Raw genomic sequence first — 19,873 nt, 5'->3', positions numbered from 1 at the left:
ACTGTTAAAATTATTTTATAAAATGTTTTTATATTGCGAAATTTGCACAAGAAACACTATTTTTAAAATTGATTAAGTAGTTTTCAAAATACATGAATACATACTTAATAAAAAAAATGTAAATTTGACGCTCGCTATATGTAGTCAATTGAAGTGTGAAATATGCCAGTAAAATTAAAAAAAATAAACCTGCAGTATTACGATCCCTTTAAATAAAGTAAACCAAAGGTCCATGGTTACAAGATTTATTTTTGTTGCATGTTTAAAATTTCATTCATGATTTTTACAACCAACTAAAGAGAAGTCGAAAACTGCAAAAAAAGTTTTTTGACTAAAACATCAAATCAATTCATTATATTAATACTAATGCACTTTGTAAAGGGAGTTAATAATCACAAACTACTTTAAACAAGACACAAAAATAGCAAAAATGCCACCACAATTTAACACACATAATTGAACACCGTTGTAGACTCGAAATTTAAACATCGAATGCTGTGAAAAACGAGTTTTAGTTTTTCTTGTATCCAAATTCGCTGGCGTCGTCGTCCGTAATGTCGCCGTATCTCCACAAATTAAGCTGAAAAATTTACAATACAGTGTAAGTTAAAAACTTTATTGAAATTAAACAATATCTAAAAAAAATAAACAATACCTAAAAAAAAAAATTAACTTGTTAAAATAATTGCAAGAAAAAATTAGACTAATATCTGTTTAAAATAGGATTAATTGTGCATTAACATATTTTATGAGTGCACATGAAACGGTAACGGATAAAATTACTAAAAACCTTTAACTTAATGAACATTTTTCCAAAAACCGAAATTTCAAAAAAGAAATTAAAAATTTGTTTTGGAAATTTAGAGCATATTCCAAATATAAGGTTAGGCTACAAAGAAGTTAATAAAAAACATTTTATTTTCGGTAAAATAACTTTTTCGGGCATATGGTTTTGGTCAAATATCTATTTGGAAATGGTTTTCGGTAATACGAAAGTAATTCCATAAAAACAACTATAAACCGAATTATATACTACCTTTTAACACAACAAAACTTACATGTTTTTTCTTCGCATTTTCCTGATCTTTAATATAATCAGCGACCATTCCAGTCAGCCGCTTCTCTCTTCTTTTACTCACCGTACAGTAACCAGTCGTCACCAACGTTTTACCAATGTCAGTTTTATCCTCCTAGAATAAGATTTTAAATTAAAAAAATTAAAAATGGTAAAACACTTAGTAAAATCGTATACTTTTAATAATGTTTACAACAAATATGCCTTTTGTTAGGCAAAAATACCTAATATATAAACTGTTTAAAAAATCATTTTTTAGAAAAAAGGTTTTAAAAAAAATAAATATATTTAGCTGTAGTTTAGTAAATCTACCATAATATTATACAAAGTTGTAAACACGCTTTACACAAATACATTTGCATACCACACGTCGTTACCCACTTATGATCACGTGCCTAATAAAATTCGCATATGTGTATTTACTTACAGGGTTTAGAAGAGTGACAAAGTCCAGGCCAGCATCCTTATATTCGGTGTTGAGAAGATAACTCGGGCTTTCAAGCTTTCTACAAAGTGCTTGGAAAGCATCAATCAGCGAATCTTCCTATATGATAATGCATATATGTAATGTGTTAAAAGATAATAGATAACAGCAATTGTGATAATGTAACACCTATTATAGGGCTGTATTCTATTAGCAGTGTGTGTAGTTATAGGACCGCATGTAAAAATGAAAAATCGAAATATCAAAAAAATCGAAATATAAAATATAAAAAGGAACAAAATTAAAAAAAAATAAATAAATAAAAAATTTGTAAGTAAATTTTGTTTAATTTAAAAATATGACGTCATCAGTACTTACGTCAGATGGTGGGTTGATAAGAGCGAGCGCGCACTCATGAGCTTGCGGGAGTAAAGCGTGGGTGTTAAAATCTGCAGGGAGTGAACTGAGTCGATTCAACGGCACAACCTCTTTCTGAAAGTCGAAAAATTTATTACTATACAATCGTACACGGTTTCGAATAAGCTAATGGAGAACTAATTAATTCAAAATAAATGGACAAAATTAAATCGCTTTATGCAAGTTTTATAACTTTAACATAACTCTTTAATTTTTTGAATAAGTAAAATACGTTTACAGTTTTTTTTTAATTTTAAATTAAAACTAAAAAAAATAAAAACATTTGCATATATTTACACAAAAACAATAAAAAATTATCCAAACTTGTTTAAAATATACAAATTCATACAAAAATGTTAATATAAAACTTACATTTCCAAAGTCGATAAAATGAACGTGAACATTTTCCCCGGCGATTTTCTCGATGCGGGCTCTATACCACAAACCATCGGCTGAGAAAATGGCAACACAAAAATCTCCCCTGCGAGGTTTGTAACTACCTGGCAATGGCGGTTCGGCAAGCAACGTGGCACGAAGCTGAAAATAATTTAAAAAAAATTATAAATATTTAAAAAGCGACTGAATTTTAAAAGTACGTTAAATATTTAAGCAAAAATATTAAACCCTGTTTCGTTTTAATATAAAAGTTTAAAATTCTTATTTTCACCAAAATGCCTATTCTACTAGTGTTTTCTTAAAACTCCATGCGTACATAGAAAAAATACCCTCAATTAGAGAAAAATCTCAAAAAAATTAAATTACTAAAAATGTTTTCAAACTTTAGTTGTATAAACTTATCAATCATTTTGCATCTAAACAAGCTTAATAACAAATAAACCATTTTCTTGCAATAACCTGTTCCATGAGAACTTCCAATTTACTTCCTCCATCAGCCTGTTGGTAGTAGAAATGAAGTTGTGGGGTAACCTCAGTGATGCACACGTTCCGGAAGTTGGTCTTCCTCTCCGTTACCTCCTCCGCGACGACCTCCTCCACTTCCTTCGCTTCCACGTAGTCTTCCCAGATCTACGTCATCAATAAAATAAAATATGACGTCATTATATATTTTGTAAAAAGTATTTTTTTTTAAGGTCTTACCTTTAATCGAGCAAATCTCGCCTTTTCTTCTGCCTCCTGCAACATCTTGAAGTAGTTGCTCCTCTCGGCGGTGAAGTGGAGTTTAGAAAGTCCGTTCTCGAGTAAAAGTTGTGAGATGTTTTTTCCGTCGACGAAAACCCAACCGATAAAATTTCCAACCCTGTCGATCGTCTCCACTTCAACCATTACCTATAAAAAATTAAAACTCAAATTTGAAAATGAACAAAAAATAAATAATATCTTTATTGTAAAATCCTAATTAATCTAAAATAGATATATTTTTAGTACTTAAAAATTTTTTGTATTTTTAATTTTTTTTTGTAAAATAATTTGAAAAATATATTTTTAATTTCAATTTTAAAAAAATATCTTTTTTGTATTTTTAAATTTTTATGTGTAACAATTTATCTGTTTAATAATTTTAGCCAAAATGCACTAATATTTTTTCAGTATTTTTTATTTCTAAAAATTAAAATAACTTATTGATTTAAACTTTCTTCTTAATTTAACAAACAAAAGTTTGTGTAATATTCTTGTTTAAATTAACTGCTATGTTCAACACAGGAATTTAATTATTTTTGTTAATAAATTTCAGAATAACCATCCCTTGGGCCTTAATGTCTTTTGAACTTGAATACTGTATAATTAAAAACTACTACGTACCCCTTGTTTAAATAACTCAAGTAGTATATTGAAATCGTACCAATACTTTTTCAAGAATGTTTTAAAATCCATTAGAAAAAGTTTTAATCAAAAAACATACCACGTAATTAGAAAAAGAGATTATAAACCGATTTCAAAATACTTTTTTTTAATTCCGATCAGCTGATATTACATTACTACAAGATACGTTAAAATTTCAAAAATCAATGTGCTGTCATTCCACATTTAGATTCTCGGCGGTCACGTGACTACTACAATACAGCAACGCGCATTGTCCACATATGTCACGTCACAATGGTATATGTTCCAATTTTAATTGCATGTTCTGATCGATATTGCGGCATAAGTTATCCAATTCGATTGTAATGACGTAAGTTTTAAACATGTTAAGAAGTCAGAAAAAAAAGAGTTTTATGTAATTCTAATAACAATCATTAAGCATAAATTCACTTGTGATATTAGTTAATACAGTCCCTTTATACCCAGGGTTAACACATTTTTTATGGAATTTTGGTTAATTTAATGCAGAAAATGTAAACGCAAATATTTTAGCGCAAGAAGAGTGCAACGTCGGTTTCTCAGATACGATTTTTTCCTCTAATTTTTACGACTTAAATTTTTTTTTAAATTAGCTGAAGTTTAAAACGATAGCGAGACAAAAGGAAGTAAAGTCAAACAATATTTTGACAAAAATTGCAATATTCCCATTGGAAATCAGAAGACTGGTAATGAATGACCTTAGAAAAGAATGAACAAGATTGTATATGGTTCTTAATCTACGCGCGTCATATCTATGCATAGCGTATTCGAAGACACTTGCTAGTTTTAGAAAGCGGCAAAAACTTTTTCTGCAACTCTTTACTGAAAATAAGTAGAGTTTGTAAAAGTTTTCTTATGACGTGCAATGCCGTACGGTCGGCTAAGGGTCAGGCAGTGTGTCGTTTATTTTAAATGGACCGATATAATGTCGTGTAAGCGAAACGCATGGATCGTAGTCGATAAAATTTGATTGATTTTCGCCTAGGCATTAGTGAAGTGAACAAGAAATTTATACAGACAGTACAAGAGCTAATAGGAGTCAGCAAAGTGTGGGTTTTCAGCCGTCTGCTCGATTAAAAAAATTAAATCAAAAAACAGAAAAGTTTTAAACTGTAAGGTCAATTAAATTGATATAAATAAAAATTCAAAAGATATATATAAATTGTTGCAAAAATGTTTGTTTAAAAAAATTAAAGTATTTAGTTTAAAGTTTTTTTTAGGAAAGTCAAGTTTTTATTTTTTTAAAATTTATTTTTTTTTAATCAATTCAATTGATTTAAATAAAAATTCAGAAGATATATATAAATTGTTGCAAAAATGTTTATTTAAAAAAATAAAGTATTTAGTTTAAAGTTTTTTTTTAAGAAAGTCAAGTTTTTATTTTATAATTTAATTTGCGAACAATTTTACGTAAATAAATTATACAACAATCTTTTTAAAAAAATTGAAAGCGCATTTAATAAAATAGTAAATTATCTTAAACTAAAAATTAGTGTTTAGGTTATAGAACAAAAAAGTCAAATTAAATTAAAAATACGAAATTAAAATTTAAACAATAAAATAATCTTTTAATTTATAAAACTTTTCTTTAGATTTTTGTTCTCTTACATTAGTTCAAAATTAGGGTATTAAGTTAATGCGAAAACCTTTATTTTTAGGTTCGAAGTTTGCGTCTAATTTTTGTTGACACTGTCTGCTCTGTGATAAATAATTGACGGGAAAATATTAGGTCTCTGTATGAGGGTGTGACGTGTCAATTAAAACCCGAAACTCGAAAACTCACTTAGAGCGGCACAAAAATAGAACAAACAACGCGAAAGCGCCATCGAGTGTCCGAAGAAACTCGTAAATCATAATTCTTCCCGACGTGAGAGCGTTCTGGGAACTTTCGACGACGACGAAGCGAGCGCGTTTGATCGACGAGGAATGACGTTACGTTACACGTGACCATACACGCGCGAACGGGTTCGAACAACACCAAGTTCGAAATCGAGAAGCAGCGACCTCATTAACGCGATCGCGCTAATCAAGGCCGACTAGGGAGAAAAAATCACCAATAATTAGCATGAAATTAGGCAAGCTGTTTCAGAGATCCTGTGCAACAAACCACATCAAGCACCAAAGCGTGGGGAATAACACACAAGGTACAAACGACGTAGTTTGTAGGGCTGCGCCGCTACTTACGCATCGACAGGATCCGCGCGATGAATATTTTATAAAAAGTTTCAGAGGCGAGAAGGCCAAACACTTGGACAAAAGGTCGTCGGTCCCAGATCGGTTTAGTTTAGGCGACAAACAGCACAAGTGGCGCTCTGTTGATAGAACGAAGAGGTACGTCACGGTATTAATGATGGCGTGGTGGTGTTTCAGTGCGGATAACTGTGTCAAGGTGCGGGGTCAAGGACTTAGATGCCCGAACGACTGCGATTGTTTGAAGAAATTAAAGGTAAAAGCAAATAAAAAAAAAATTTAGTTAGGCAAAAAAACCTTTTTTATGGTGTTTCCTACTGTAGAAATAATGCTAGTTTTTAAATATTTTGATCGTAAAAATACGTTATTTTTATCGTAGTGAACAGCTTACAAATGTAGTTAATTTACTTAAAAAATGTTATATTATACTGACCATACTACTAACCGCATGCTTATAGCATCATGCCAGTAATTAAATAGCCCGCCAATCACCAAGTTATATATCATATACCAACGGGTTGTTATGGTTAGGGACATATTAGTCATGACTAAGATATGTTATATCTCCCATTGGGAATGACGCAAAAAAAACTTTTTAGTTTGAATTTATTGTAATTATAAATATTAATAATTTTACTTTATATTTCAGGAAATTTCATGCGAAAACAGAAATCTACGATCTCTGCCTCCGGGTCTTCCTGCTACCACCCTTAGTTTAAGTTTAAGTAACAACAACGTAAGAGACTTGCCTAGAAATGCGTTTCAGCTACTTACAAACCTTAAAACATTAAGACTCAGTGGAAATTTTATAAGAGAAATATCGGTTAGTTAGTTTTTAATATAAGAAGTTTTTATTGTAAAAAAATATTAACCTGTAGTTGTTACACAAATTTAAAAGAAAGAGAATATCGTCTAAAAGTAATAGGATAACACATTAATGAACAAACGAATTAAATATTATTAAATTATCGTTGAATATAGGTCGAGAGGTCTGGGCTAAACTGAGTTTGAATATTTAATGAGCGAAAAAGGCGCTTTCGTCATTTGCGGCTCAAATTACAAAGGCTTGAATTATTACAACACAATTTAATAAAACATGCCAAAAAGCGCTTTAAATATAAATTCCATGTTAGAAATTGTAATTTTTAATTAAACTAATTTAATTTGGAAAATAAAACATAGTATGTCAGGCTTTATATTAAAGCATTGTTTTGTTTGTATAATATTAAACTTATTTCGATTCGAAATTGTATCGATTGAAATGACGCTGATAAATGGATACATATTAGTATCGACTATTTGTTTTACGCTACATTGCCTTGGCTATCTTTTAGATCGTAGAATTAACTCGTTTGACCCTTTAGTAAAATCATATAATATTCCTTAAAGCACTACAGTAAAATCATATAACATAACTTAAAGCTTAACTTTTTATTATTTGCAAAGCAAATAATATTTTAGGGTTATGCTAAAAATTACTGCTATAAAGCCTGCACTTAAAAACTGAATAATTTTTCAAAATTCATATAGGCTAAATTTTACTAGTCGTAATAAGACTCACAACTAATATTAATTTAATTTAACTGCGTACCACAAAAGGCAATTTATTTTATTTTTATTTTAACTTTAAACTAAGCCTTTCAATTTGTGAGTAATATAGCAAAATTCGTGTTGTTTTTTGCATTTCACAGAGCAGCGCATTGTACGGATTATCAAACCTTGAAATATTGGACTTATCAGAAAACAAACTCTCCCAAGTTCCAAGCCAGTCGCTTGCCTATCTCAGCAGCCTAAAAGAACTCAACCTTCGAAATAACCCAATTACTCATATCATTTCCTTCGACTTTGTGCAAGTGAGGGGCTCACTCCGTGTATTGGATATAGGAGAGTTAAGGCATCTTACTTACGTGTCTGGACAGTCTATGAACGGCTTGGATGGTTTAGAGGTAAAAGTATTTTCTATTTTATTGCATAGTTGTGTTAGTTTAAAACGTACAGATATTAAATGATGTAAGCATGTTATGGCTAACTTGAATAAAAACACGTAGATTTTATATACCCAGGCCACGGTTTTTTTACTTTAACTATTTTTTCGTATTTTTCAATCGTTTTAGTCTTGTATAAATAAAAGCACAGTTATATTGGAGAAAATGCTTTTATAGCATTACCGCTACGAAGGCACCCTGTTAAACGTGTAAAATCAACGCCTATGTACAATAGTTAAGCTGTAGATGCAAACGTGCTCAAAAAACGGACTACCAGTAATTGGGATCGATTTTGCATTAATTATTAACGAACCAACGGAAAAACTTCGAGCCTCTGGCCTTGCGACTAAACATGGAAAATTAAAACCGCGCCGCGTTTAGGCTCAAAACAAAGCGTTAGTCATCCTATTACCCGATGTACTTTCTATTTTAAAAGTCAGGGGTTTACAGAGGTTTAGAGCCATCCATATTGCTATATGCAAAATACGGAGTTTAAAATAGCGACAATTTTGAATCGATAATGACGCAACCTTTCTATTTATATGGCCAAGTGCGCGTGTTCTCCGTTAAACGGTTACAGTTTTTGAGAAAAAAGGAACATAAACACATTTTTTCGCATACAGATATCAATGATATAAAATTACTCAGGACCTAAACAACTTTACCCTTTTTCTATTTTTGAACAAAAACATTTACATTTTTTGCAAAAAGGCGATTACTTAGCTAACCACGTGTTTATTTTTGTTTTAGACCTTGAGAATGGACTCGTGTAATCTGCGGGAAATTCCTCCGCTTTCCCCGCTGATCAACCTCAAAAAAGTCGACCTGTCTTCCAACAAGTTTACCTCGATTCAATCCCAAGCTTTCGCCGGATTAAAAGAACTCGCCACCCTCTCGATTGCTTATTGTGACGTCACAACTATCGAACTAGACGCGTTTAAAACGCTTCCGTCTCTGCAGGTCAGTATGGCATTGTGACGTCAAAAGTTGTTTTCGCGCCACGATAAAATCGAAATGAAAGCGGAAACAAATTCGATTTGAAATAAATTTGCTCCTTTTTTGTCCGCACGACTTAAAAAATTAAATTTAAAAATCGAACCCCATTACTTTTTCGAACACACTTAGAATGCTAGTGTTAATAAATCCTCAAAGTGCCTAACATAAACGTATTAAAAAAAATTAAAATTAAACAAAAAAAATGAATTTTTACTTTATAGGTGTTAAATATAGGAAGTAACAATCTGTCTACATTACCCGCTGACGTGTTTCGATATAACTCTCGTTTAAGGGGAATTATGATGGCGAATAACCCTTGGTTGTGTAACTGCGACCTTGTTCAATTAGCTGGGTAAGTGGGTGAATATTGCCTCGTGTGAAAATTTGGGAAAACTTTGATTAATTGGGTTAAATAAAAATAAAGCAAGATAATATTTGATTTATTAAGGTAAAATAACATTAAATTGGGGTAAAATTTGATTTATTGGGGTAAAACCTAAACTGGGGTAAAATACAAGTTCATTAGCCTGAAAATGCGTACTTTTTGAGGGTATATATATATTTTTTACATTGTAACCATTTTTTAATAGTTTTGTTTTTTTAAACCGATGCAAACGTTTAATTTAAACGAGTTTAATTACATTTTAACAGGTATATTGAAGAAGGGAGCATCTGCGACGCTGAAACTTGTCCGAAATGCCGTTACCCTGATAAATACGCGGGCATGCCCGTTTCTAACCTCACTCGTATCAATAACACACCTTGTGCGGCACGTATAATGAAACCACGTAAGTCCTTCACCAGTGTGAGAATAGTTCCCGTAGAAGTATTCGATATAATCAATTAAAGCACACGCAGTGATTACATTTTACCGATTTATGTATGTTGCTTACAACACGGATTTAATAAGTTCTAGGGATTAGCCAACAGTTTAATCAAATCACGTGGTTCAAGAGGCTATCCTGCCAAAGTTTAAAGATTTTTTACTAAACTCATTATAAGGAGTATTGATTAAAAAAGCGACAGCCAGATAGTTGTCGCACAGCCTAACCCGACGCCCATGCTTATTCATATAAAATATTATATGAAAACGAAAAGGTTGGGCGGTTAATAGATTAAACTCTTTAAAAATCGATTCCGCGCGAGCCCAAAATCAAATCAAAAGTTTATAAGCGAAAAAATCAATCGACTGCTTGCCGCAGAAAGTAATTATTTAAGTATTTGAAGCGTCACTTTAACATATTGCCTTCAGTTACAGAACATGATGAGGTGTTGGAAGGTGTGAATTTATTTGTAAAGATAAACTAGTAGCATGTGTCGTAAACAGTTAATAAAGAATAGAGATCAGGTATTCTGGTAAAGAGTGTTAAGGTACTAACAGCTACGTTATCAGAACAAAAAGTTGCCATTTAAAGCCAAACATAGTGTAGCAAAGATGATCAGTTTTTAAAATTCTTTAAATTTTAATAAAAAACCCGAACTTAAGAATAGTGTTTGGCCATATTACCAAAAAAACATTCAACCAAATAAACATTTTTGCTAAAATTAAAAATTCAAAAACTACATTTAGCCAAAATTTTGGTCAAAAAATTTTTCGGAAAATTAAGGACATTTTCCAATAAGAGTTAGAGTAAGATGGTTAAAAATGGTGTTTTATGGCATACGGTTTTTGGTCAAATGTGTATTCCGTAAACTAGTTTTCGGTAATATAACAGTAATTTGAATGTTATAGCTATAGCAAAGTCAAAATAAACTCCTAATTTTTGTAAAGGAAAATTATAAAAAATATTTTTAAACAGCGCCACTAGCAAGTATGAATGTGTCGGTCGGCGAACCCATCAAGTTACCCTGCCCCACTCTCACCCCAAATCAGAACGCCGGTGACGTCATCAACTGGAAACTCCCTAGCGGAAAACCACTCCAGCATGGAAAATACAAAGTTCGGATTAAAATGTTGGGAAACGGTAAGAAAAAAAAATTTAAAAAAACATTGGGTAGAGACTTTAAAATAGTAAACACTTTTTTTTATTTTCAAGGGGCCTTAAACTTCACGAAAGTAACCTTGACCGACAAGGGCGTGTACACTTGCTCCATATCGCGGTCCGGAAACGAAATCGCGCAGTCGACCGTTTATCTCAACGTCACCAAGCCCAGTGACGTCATCACGATGACGTATTTCACAACGGAGACGACGGTACTTAAACCCACAAACCCTGTCATCCAAGTCCAAAACCCGACGCCGCGGACTATCACAAAAGCGGTGAACAAACAAAAATATTTTTTTTAACATCAAAATGTAAATTTAAACTTTAAAATATGAAAAGGATTAGGTTAGATCGCCCATCTATAATTTATATTTCAATTTTGAAATTTATTTCGATGTAACAAAAGTGTTTCGCCATTTTTTTAAAAAAAAAGCAGAAATTGAATTATCTTAATGGGAGTTAGCGTTAAGAACCCATGCCTTTTGATTTAAATTTAACTTGTGCCTTTCACCAGCGCATTAGACTTTTAATTCGAGATTTAATTTCGAAAAGTGCATTTCGCGTCGAAAGTCGAATAAAAATCGATTTAATTTTATTTCCACAGAAAACAACAAAGGCGATAAACACCCGCGTGACGTCACCGCCACAGGTTATGACGTCATCAAAAACGTCAGTCAAGACGAGGTTCGTGCCCCCGCCCGTCGAACAGCCAAGGCCGAGTATGAAAACGACAAAAGCAACGAAAAGCCTCAACCCCTCGACAGAGTCGGTCGATCAGGTAATAATAATAACACGGGGTCGGTGTCACGTGACCACCAAATAAAATCAGTCACGTGACCACCAAATCAAAGAGTTCAATTAATAACGCCTATTTCCCTTTCTATATATTGTTATCTTTTTTGAAACTATTTCATTTTTTGTTTTTAGGTGATGGCGACCACGAAAATTATAATCGGCTGCTTTGTCGGTTTAACCATCGTGGCTGCAGCAATTTTAATTATTTTCTACAAGTTGAGAAAAAAGAATTATTCTCGAGCACGAAGGAATAGTCACCAACTTGAAAAATATGATAAGGAACAAGGTAGAAAAATTAAAATTATCAAAAAAAAACTTGAATAGGCTATAGACAATTTATTTTTTTTAAATTAAAGTAAAATTATTTGATGTTTTTTTTTTAATTAGGTTAAATCAATAAAAACCTAGGAAAATATACAATTGCCAAATTAAAATTGATGATACTCCAATAAACTTTAAATTATTTAAAAAAATAAATGTCTTTAGACAAAAAATCCAACATTGAACAAGATGAAAGCGAAGAACAAATTCCATTACAAATCGAACAAATGAATATTTCGGGGGAACCACCTTATAAGCACCCTGCCCCCTTATTCGGCACCCCGACCCCATGGCTCGCCGCGCTATCCCCACCCCACGAAATACCACAGCCGATGTCACACAACACGTCATCAACTACGTCATGCGATAACGATTACAGATCCAAGGACATACACGTGTTGCCACCGCCACCGGAGGAAACAATAATGAATATTATGACGTCACAGTTTCAGCACCCTACGTCACAATACTCGACCATGATGTCACGACCCGCGTCGACTTTGCCGAACGCAAAACACAGATTCGTGACGTCAGGGTCCAAACAGTTGCTTAGCAACATTGCAGCGTCGTGTCAGCAAGTTGCGCTGCAAAAACAAACTCAGTGCGAAAGCGAAAGTTGTGACGTCATGCAGCGGCAAGCCACAAACGACTATAGTGACGTTACGACTAGGAACAATACAAAATATTATATCGAAGCACTCAAAGGTGGGCCGGATAGTAACAACGCAAGTCGGAACAACAACAGAGTAAGATATCACAAATCTTGCGAAAATATCCTTAAACCGATGACGTCGCAGAAACGCAGTAACGGTCACGTGATGGGAGACGTAGCAGATCTGGATTTTTCAAGGGGAAGAGGTAATTCAACAACGCAAAAAAAATTTAAATTTTTTTCTTGAAAAATCATGTTCTATTTTTATAAAATATTCCACACATTTTTTTTGTTACAGGTTACGCAACCCTGGATCATAAAATATCAAATAATAAATCTTATGACGTCACCAAACGTAAAATCCCGGTACGGAAAAGAAGTATGGAAGGACTGCTTAACCATCAAGAAACTAAAATTTAGCCTAAAATTCATATCAAAATGTCTTAAAATAAAAAGGCATGTAGAAAATAAAAACTAAGAGACAATTAGTTGCGTAAATTGCGTTGAATATTAAAAGTAACTTATTTTTAAAATCGTGGAAATGTTACTTGTGGAGCTATTAGTTGATTTTTTTTACGAATTTAACAGTTAATTTATAAGTTTTGCTTGCTTCTTGACTAATGTGTGATTTTTAGATCAATCATAAATAAATTTAATAATATTTATCTTAAGTTGTAGCTATTATTTTACATATAATTAAAATAATTCAATCTAAAAATTAGATATACAAACAAAAACAAGGGCTAAGCTCAAAACCTATTCAAGATTTTAAGCCTTTTTCTTGTTGAATAAATTTGTGAAAATTTACATACATAATTTTAATCACTGGCTAAAAAACATTGCAAATTTAAATCTAATTTAAAAATCAATATCTGCAAAACTTAATGCATTATAACATTTAGGCTTGTTCTAGCCAAATTTCTAAACTTATTATCCAATTTCTTGGATAAATAACATAAATAATGGTTTAAATAATCTAAAAAAAAACAAGTTAAAAAAATTTCAGAGCTAAAATATTTGCATAAATTGATAACCCGAAAACCAAACTTTCGATAACAAAATTTTACCGAAATATAGGTCAACCCTTTTTTAGAATTTCAAAAGAAGGTTTAACTAAGCGGATGTTATCAGAAAATATTTTAGCTGGTAAAAAAGAGTTTTGGTCAAATCTTCACTTAGGAAAATACTTTCAGTCTACAGGAACTCGCAAAATATACACCAACTACCAAAATTAAAAAAGTCTACATACCTCACGATGCATGCACTGATCTTTAGTGAACGCCAAAGCTTGATCAGCAAATGGGTCGGCTTCCATTAAACCACCAGCTCCATTTCGTGCTCCACGTGGACAATCAATACCTGGGTAATTTAAATAGTATTTAAAGTTTTTTTTGTAGGTTGCCTATTTATCTTCGATATGGGAAGTCGACTTTACGACCTAAATGTAGAGTAACATCCTTTACTCTAACCGAGTCTTTAGTTGCCTTTGGTAGTTCGGATATCATAGTTTATAATTGCTAATAGGTACGCTGCCTAATAGTTAAGCAGGCATTTATACTGTTTATAGCGCCTTACTAAATGGGCGCTATAACATGAAAAAAGTGGGGCTGGCCTTGATAGAGACCAAATTACTGCAACAAGATTCAATAGGGCTAGTATGTTGTTTGGTGTGTATAAAAGCATTTAAAACAAAACAGTTGAAAATGCTACCATAGATTTTTTTTGTAGTTTTAATAATGTAAAATGAGCTATTAACATACCAGCAAGTAAGAAAGTGATGAGGCAAGTCTCTCTTGGAATGTAAAGTTTAAGTCTTGATCCACCAAACACATACTCAACCACTGCTTCAGATCTAAGTTAACACAATGACTGATTGATTAATATCATTTTTTTTAAAAAAAGAAACAAAGAGTCTATGATCTAACAACTGTAACAAACTGGAAGCCTATACCAAATATTTTTACATTTAAAATAACTATATATAGATAAATAAATGTTGAAGTATTTACAAAAAAATTTAAATCAAAATTATAGAAAATACGATTTGATAAGCCTAATAAGGAACAAAATATTTGAAATTTTTTTTCCTCTAACCTTCCAGCTCTCTGCAAGAATGGAAGAAATTGTTTTGCCTTTGTAACATCACTAGATATTTCCGCAACTCTGTGGATTGGTGGTTCTTTCTTGCTGTTTACCCCCTTACCAGTCTTGATGGCTCTATAGAAAAAATAAAATTTTAAATCCAAAAGAAAGCAAAGAATGTAATATCCAATTTAAACAGAAGATGGAGATTTATTTTACCTTTGTTCAGCAGCAAGTAAGTCATCATAATGAGAAGATCGATGATCATCATCTTGTCTGTGTCTTACAACCTTCACTAATCCCTTACTTACGAGTGCTTCTGCAATGTTACTACAAAATAAAACAATAATCATGTTAAGAAAAATACATCAGAACTGTTTTTATAAGTGTTATAGAAATAAAAAAAAATTAAATAAGTGTATACATTTGTACAAAACGGAACACAAAATAAAACATTAAAGAAATTAATAAGCTTTAAATATCTGATATTATTAATATTTTTTGTAAAACTAATTTTTAAAAACATAGACAAAAACTTACATTCCAGCACTGGTGACAGTTGCACAAGTTCTTTCTGGAAACGCTCCCAAAGATTCAGTAGCAACACTTGATGGCTTGATGTAATCTATCTTCACATTAACCTGTACAATCAATAACAAAATTGCTAAAATATATATATGTGTGACTTGCAAGATGCAATTCTGCTATGTAGAAAAAAAAATGCCATTTGCTGTGTGTTAGTAGTTGCAAATATAACTCGCCAAGTAAAATATAGCTCGTAGGGTGAGCTATTGACTAGTAATATAAACTTTCCATAAAAATAATATATACAACATTTTCACCTTTTTGCCAATTAGTTTTTTTCTCATGAATTCTCTGGCTTCAAACATGTACGGAACATCATACAAAGGTCGATTCTTTCCTTTACCTCCCTCTTGCTGTGGTGCTGGCTCCTTATCCTTTTTAAAAGTGACATCATCAAATCTAAAAAAAGTTAAATATTTTTGGTACAAAAATACAAAAAAAAGATTAAAACATAACTTTTTAAATATCAGTGATAACACTTATAGCACAAATAAACCTACTTAGTCAAAATATATAAAGTCAATTGCAATTTTTTATTAAATTTACACAATTTTTCCTAAATATTGATTTTTACCTTGGTGGCCTTACACTGGATAGATGAATAGTCCTTACACCTCCTGCCGAGGTTTTTACTGCAATGGCATCAGCATTAACAATTTGGATCACTTTACCAGTAAATTCACGTTCGGTAATGTTCTGTTCCTGTGATTTAGAAACCCAGTCTTTCCAAATGCGAATTTTTCTCTCCTTGGCTTGTCTAAAAATAAACAAAAACGTTGTGGGGTTAGTTTTTTATCTATGTTAGTAAAAGTGCTTGCTTAAAATAGTTAACAAAGCTAAAGAGCTTGCTTAAAATAGTTAACAATCTAAATATAATAAATCTTAAAAGATGACAAATATATGTACTTTACATAGCCTATCTTAATATGAAAAAAACTATAAAATGTGGTGATTTGACAACCCATAAGAAATATTTATTGCAACTCTTTTACAACAATTAATTCATGGTGATCAGTTGGTGAGTTAAAACATAGGTAATCAACCTACACATAAAATAAATCTAATAACCAAGGTATGATTAACAGTAAAACACTAACAGTATCACCAGTTTAAAACAACAACATTTTTCTACATTACAAAAAAATGTGTTTAAAAGCATTTTGACATGTCAGAATAAATATATAATTTATGGTGACACCAAAACAATTTATTTACATCAATTGTATTTTGTTAATTTTTTTAAGCATATTTAAATTTCTCTTACTTTTCCAAGGCTCTCAGTTTTTCAGGTCCTTGTGAGTAAGAAGTAATACTCCAATCCACACATCGTGCAAAACCTTCTTTTAACAACATTTCAGAGATGTTTCCATTCTGCAAACAAGCATTTTGGTCAATATTTCAAACCAAAAAATATGTCACCAATTTAAAACAATTGGATTTATGTGAATAGGTTTAGACAGAAAATTAAACATGCTGTATGTGCACTAAATTTACAAGCAGTAAGAAGCATTTCAAATAATAATGTATACACAGTAAAGGCTTTATTTATTTAAGGCTTAGAGAACTAAACAAAAAAAAACAATATATGTTTTAAAAAAGTATAAAAACAAAATTAGAAAAAATAATTATTTGGAAAACCACACAAAAAATTATAATTTTTCAAACTGACATAAAAATTCCAGAATATAAAACACAAAAACTTTAAACTTACAGGATGATGAACTGTTGCAAGCAAAATATTTTGATTCGAAACTCCCTCTAGTATGATCTTTACATCACGTTGTAGCAATCTCGATTCAACATAAAATTTCGCCTCGGCAGCAAAGGGTTCTGCAACCTCTTTTTTGGGGTCCTCTGGGTCACGACGAATCATGGGACATTTTACCCCACTAAAAATACATAATTTTTTTTTAAATTATGTTTTTGAAATAAAAACAATATTTGCTTTGTTGGTTTTAGTGCAAAATTGCACACCCTTAAAAAAAGTGTTAACTGTAGGAGTGGCTATTTTAAAAAATATTTTAATGTAAAACAAATATTATCAACCAATAGACACTTTTATTTAAAAAAAAAACAAACCTAAGCATGAAAGTGATTTGATGATGAGAAGGAAGAGAAGCTCTCATTGTACACCCATCTCTTACATGCTCAATCACAGCTGAAAATTAATTTTAACTGTCTGTAAATTGTGAAATTAAACAAACAAATAAATTTGCCGGTCCAGAACATAAGAATGGGATCACTTGCACTTTACGGTTCTCATTAAAACTCTCGTACTTTGCAGTCCTAGGTAAATCTCTCTCATACTTTATGTTACTGCCTAATTCTCTCTCGTATTTTATGATCCTACCTAATTTTTTCTCGTACTATACTGGCCTAGCTAATTCTCTCTCTTGTCTTTTACGGTCCTAGCTGATTCTCTCGTATTTAATGGTCTTTGCTAATTCCTTCTCGTCCTAAGATTTTCCAAGAACCGTTAAGTACAAGTGATCATAAAAATTTATATAAATACTAGTACAAAAAAATATTTTTCTACCTTTGTAATTAAAATACAATACATTAGATTTTTAAACTTTGTAAAGCCCTCTTATATATATAATATATTACCTGGTACAGGTTTTGCATGAAATGAGTCCACAAAATTTCTTGGATTGTCAATTGTCCAATGAACATCTCGAATAGAACCCTCCGGTTTAGGCTCCACCCACTTTCCTTTCCCCTCAGCTTTTGCTTGATCTTCAAGCTCAATTAAACGACTGTGCTCAGTGCTGAGTTAATTAATTGTAAAATTTGTGTTAAAATAAATAAAATTTTCCAAGAAATGCCTTGAACTATAAATGGTTACTTTTAAAATATTGTAGTTTCCAAAAGCATAAACAAGATTTATAAACATAGCCTACAATGTGATTTTTTTTTTGTTTTTTACTTCAATATTTTACTAAATAATATTACAGTTTTATTTAAGAAATTGAACACATATGCATCATTTTTTTCTAATAGAACCTACTTGTCAGATCTTACATTCACTCTTCTCACTTCCACCAAACCTTCTTTAACTTGCATCTCGGTCATATTTTCACCATTTTCACCTGAATTAAATATTTTCAATTTAAAAAGTTTTGTAAAGTAAAAGTAAAATTAACGCATTGAAGCCTAAGTTAATTTTTAAAAATAAAAAAATTCAGACCAACCCAATAACATAAAAATAAATATAGCCACTAACTTGTTCCCAAATATACTGTTCCATAACATCTCTCATTATTGGGTGCATAATCCACAGTAAAAAATACTTCTCGACCAATAATTTTTCTCCTTAAATTTTCTCTTGATTCCCAAGCAAAAGCCTAAAACAAAAAATAGTAAATTTTTTTTTTAAATTTAGGGAAATTTTGTTGTTTAAATTTAGCAACAAAAGTTAAGTTTATTTATTTAAAAATTTTTCTAATATTTTTTTACCTCATCGCTAGTTTGTACAGAATCTGGATAGTTAGGATTTGATCTTCTGGCAAGTTTAGGAGCCAAAACATTAGAAAGGTTGATTTGTTTCTCTGGAGGAGGACCACCTTTTGGTTGACCTCGAATTATTATTGCATCACCAGATAAAACCTTTATTAATTTTTTTTAAATTATTGAAGAAATTTCAACTCTTGGGACTAAAACTACTGTTTGACATTTTTTAGGCCTGATGTGCTTTGTAAGAATGTATAATCAGAATAAAACTAATTACACATTAACTGTAAATGTGAATTTTAAAGAAAATGTTTATTTATGTATAAAATCATAAAAAAAAAATAACCAAAACCAAAAAATATTTTTGAAATAAAAACTTTTAAATAGAATATTTATATAAAATTAATATAAAAACTTTGAACTCCAAAATCTATTTAATCGTAAAGAACCTGAAATATATATTTACAAGTTTTGATAAAAAATAAAATTGAATTTACCAGTTTTACAATTCCTCGTCCTTGTTTTACACCCACAGTTGACACTGGAGCTACTGGGTTTGGTAAACTTGACATTATTTCAACAATTTAAACATAAACCTAATAAATAACACCTAGTAATTTTCTGATTAAAAATAAGCAAGTTTAAAATAAAAAAAAACTACAACCGTCAGACCGTAATAAAATAATTGTTATTTAAAGTTAAAAACACACCGTATTTATTTTTCACTGCATTTAAACCATTTTGCTCCATCTTTTTTTATTTAAAAGTAAATTTGTATACCGACAGAACGAAGTTGTCTATTTTTTGTATGTTTTTATCTAACAAAATTTTCTACGTCTGACGTCAAACCGTTTTTAATTGTTTTTGTTGATATTCAGATATTGGTGCCTGTTACACGTGCCTAAGGCTATTACTGAGACCCTGTTTCTATAATTACCAAGAATATCTAAAAATTTCAATGGTTTAATTACTTTAATAAAAACACGTGCGTGATTCATGTTAGTGAATAGACAAATTTCCCTTTATTATGATTCCCGGCCTGCCCGAGGCTCTTCCTGGTTCGTGGATTGTCACGTCATAGTGGATATTTTAATATTCCCACGATTAAATACGACA

At 31.3% G+C, this 19,873-nt stretch overlaps 2 protein-coding genes across 2 annotated transcripts; one reads left to right on the top strand and one right to left on the bottom strand.

Annotated features, from left to right (window-relative positions):
- Positions 1-229: 229 nt before the first annotated feature.
- Positions 230-19,380, bottom strand: LOC145764050 (staphylococcal nuclease domain-containing protein 1-like). Its single transcript, XM_082575617.1, has 22 exons — positions 19,255-19,380; positions 18,764-18,913; positions 18,531-18,651; positions 18,315-18,396; positions 17,915-18,075; positions 17,387-17,465; positions 17,019-17,196; positions 16,572-16,678; positions 15,882-16,064; positions 15,565-15,706; positions 15,263-15,363; positions 14,942-15,052; positions 14,735-14,857; positions 14,401-14,492; positions 13,890-13,999; positions 3,015-3,203; positions 2,772-2,942; positions 2,289-2,453; positions 1,878-1,991; positions 1,503-1,619; positions 1,059-1,190; positions 230-580 (listed from the first exon to the last, which is right to left on the bottom strand). The coding sequence occupies exons 1-22, from the start codon at positions 19,327-19,329 to the stop codon at positions 512-514; spliced, it is 2,772 nt and encodes a 923-aa protein (XP_082431743.1). The 5' UTR covers positions 19,330-19,380; the 3' UTR covers positions 230-511.
- LOC145763629 (leucine-rich repeat-containing protein 4-like) lies at positions 5,782-13,060 on the top strand. Its single transcript, XM_082575131.1, has 12 exons — positions 5,782-6,162; positions 6,556-6,729; positions 7,598-7,852; positions 8,642-8,851; positions 9,109-9,239; positions 9,539-9,675; positions 10,687-10,851; positions 10,924-11,111; positions 11,477-11,650; positions 11,800-11,953; positions 12,154-12,846; positions 12,939-13,060. Exons 1-12 carry the CDS (start codon positions 5,782-5,784, stop codon positions 13,058-13,060), a joined length of 2,784 nt encoding a protein of 927 aa, XP_082431257.1.
- Positions 19,381-19,873: the final 493 nt, after the last annotated feature.

The sequence above is a fragment of the Corella eumyota genome, chromosome 1 (assembly GCF_963082875.1).
Source record: "Corella eumyota chromosome 1, kaCorEumy4.1, whole genome shotgun sequence".
Lineage (NCBI taxonomy): Eukaryota > Metazoa > Chordata > Ascidiacea > Phlebobranchia > Corellidae > Corella > Corella eumyota.
The sequence above is the reverse complement of the archived record's forward strand: the minus strand, read 5'-3'. Positions and strand labels throughout refer to the sequence as shown.

Excerpts from the sequence above, each read along its gene's own strand:
- LOC145763629 (XM_082575131.1), top strand. The coding sequence starts at position 5,782 with ATGAAATTAGGCAAGCTGTTTCAGAGATCCTGTGCAACAAACCACATC. Across the intron at positions 8,852-9,108 it reads AAACGCTTCCGTCTCTGCAG|GTGTTAAATATAGGAAGTAA; the intron begins GTCAGTATGGCA and ends TTTACTTTATAG. Across the intron at positions 11,651-11,799 it reads CGACAGAGTCGGTCGATCAG|GTGATGGCGACCACGAAAAT; the intron begins GTAATAATAATA and ends TTTTGTTTTTAG.
- LOC145764050 (XM_082575617.1), bottom strand. The coding sequence starts at position 19,329 with ATGTCAAGTTTACCAAACCCAGTAGCTCCAGTGTCAACTGTGGGTGTA. Across the intron at positions 15,707-15,881 it reads TCCAGTGTAAGGCCACCAAG|ATTTGATGATGTCACTTTTA; the intron begins GTAAAAATCAAT and ends AACTTTTTTTAG. Across the intron at positions 1,620-1,877 it reads TTATCAACCCACCATCTGAC|GAAGATTCGCTGATTGATGC; the intron begins GTAAGTACTGAT and ends ATTATCATATAG.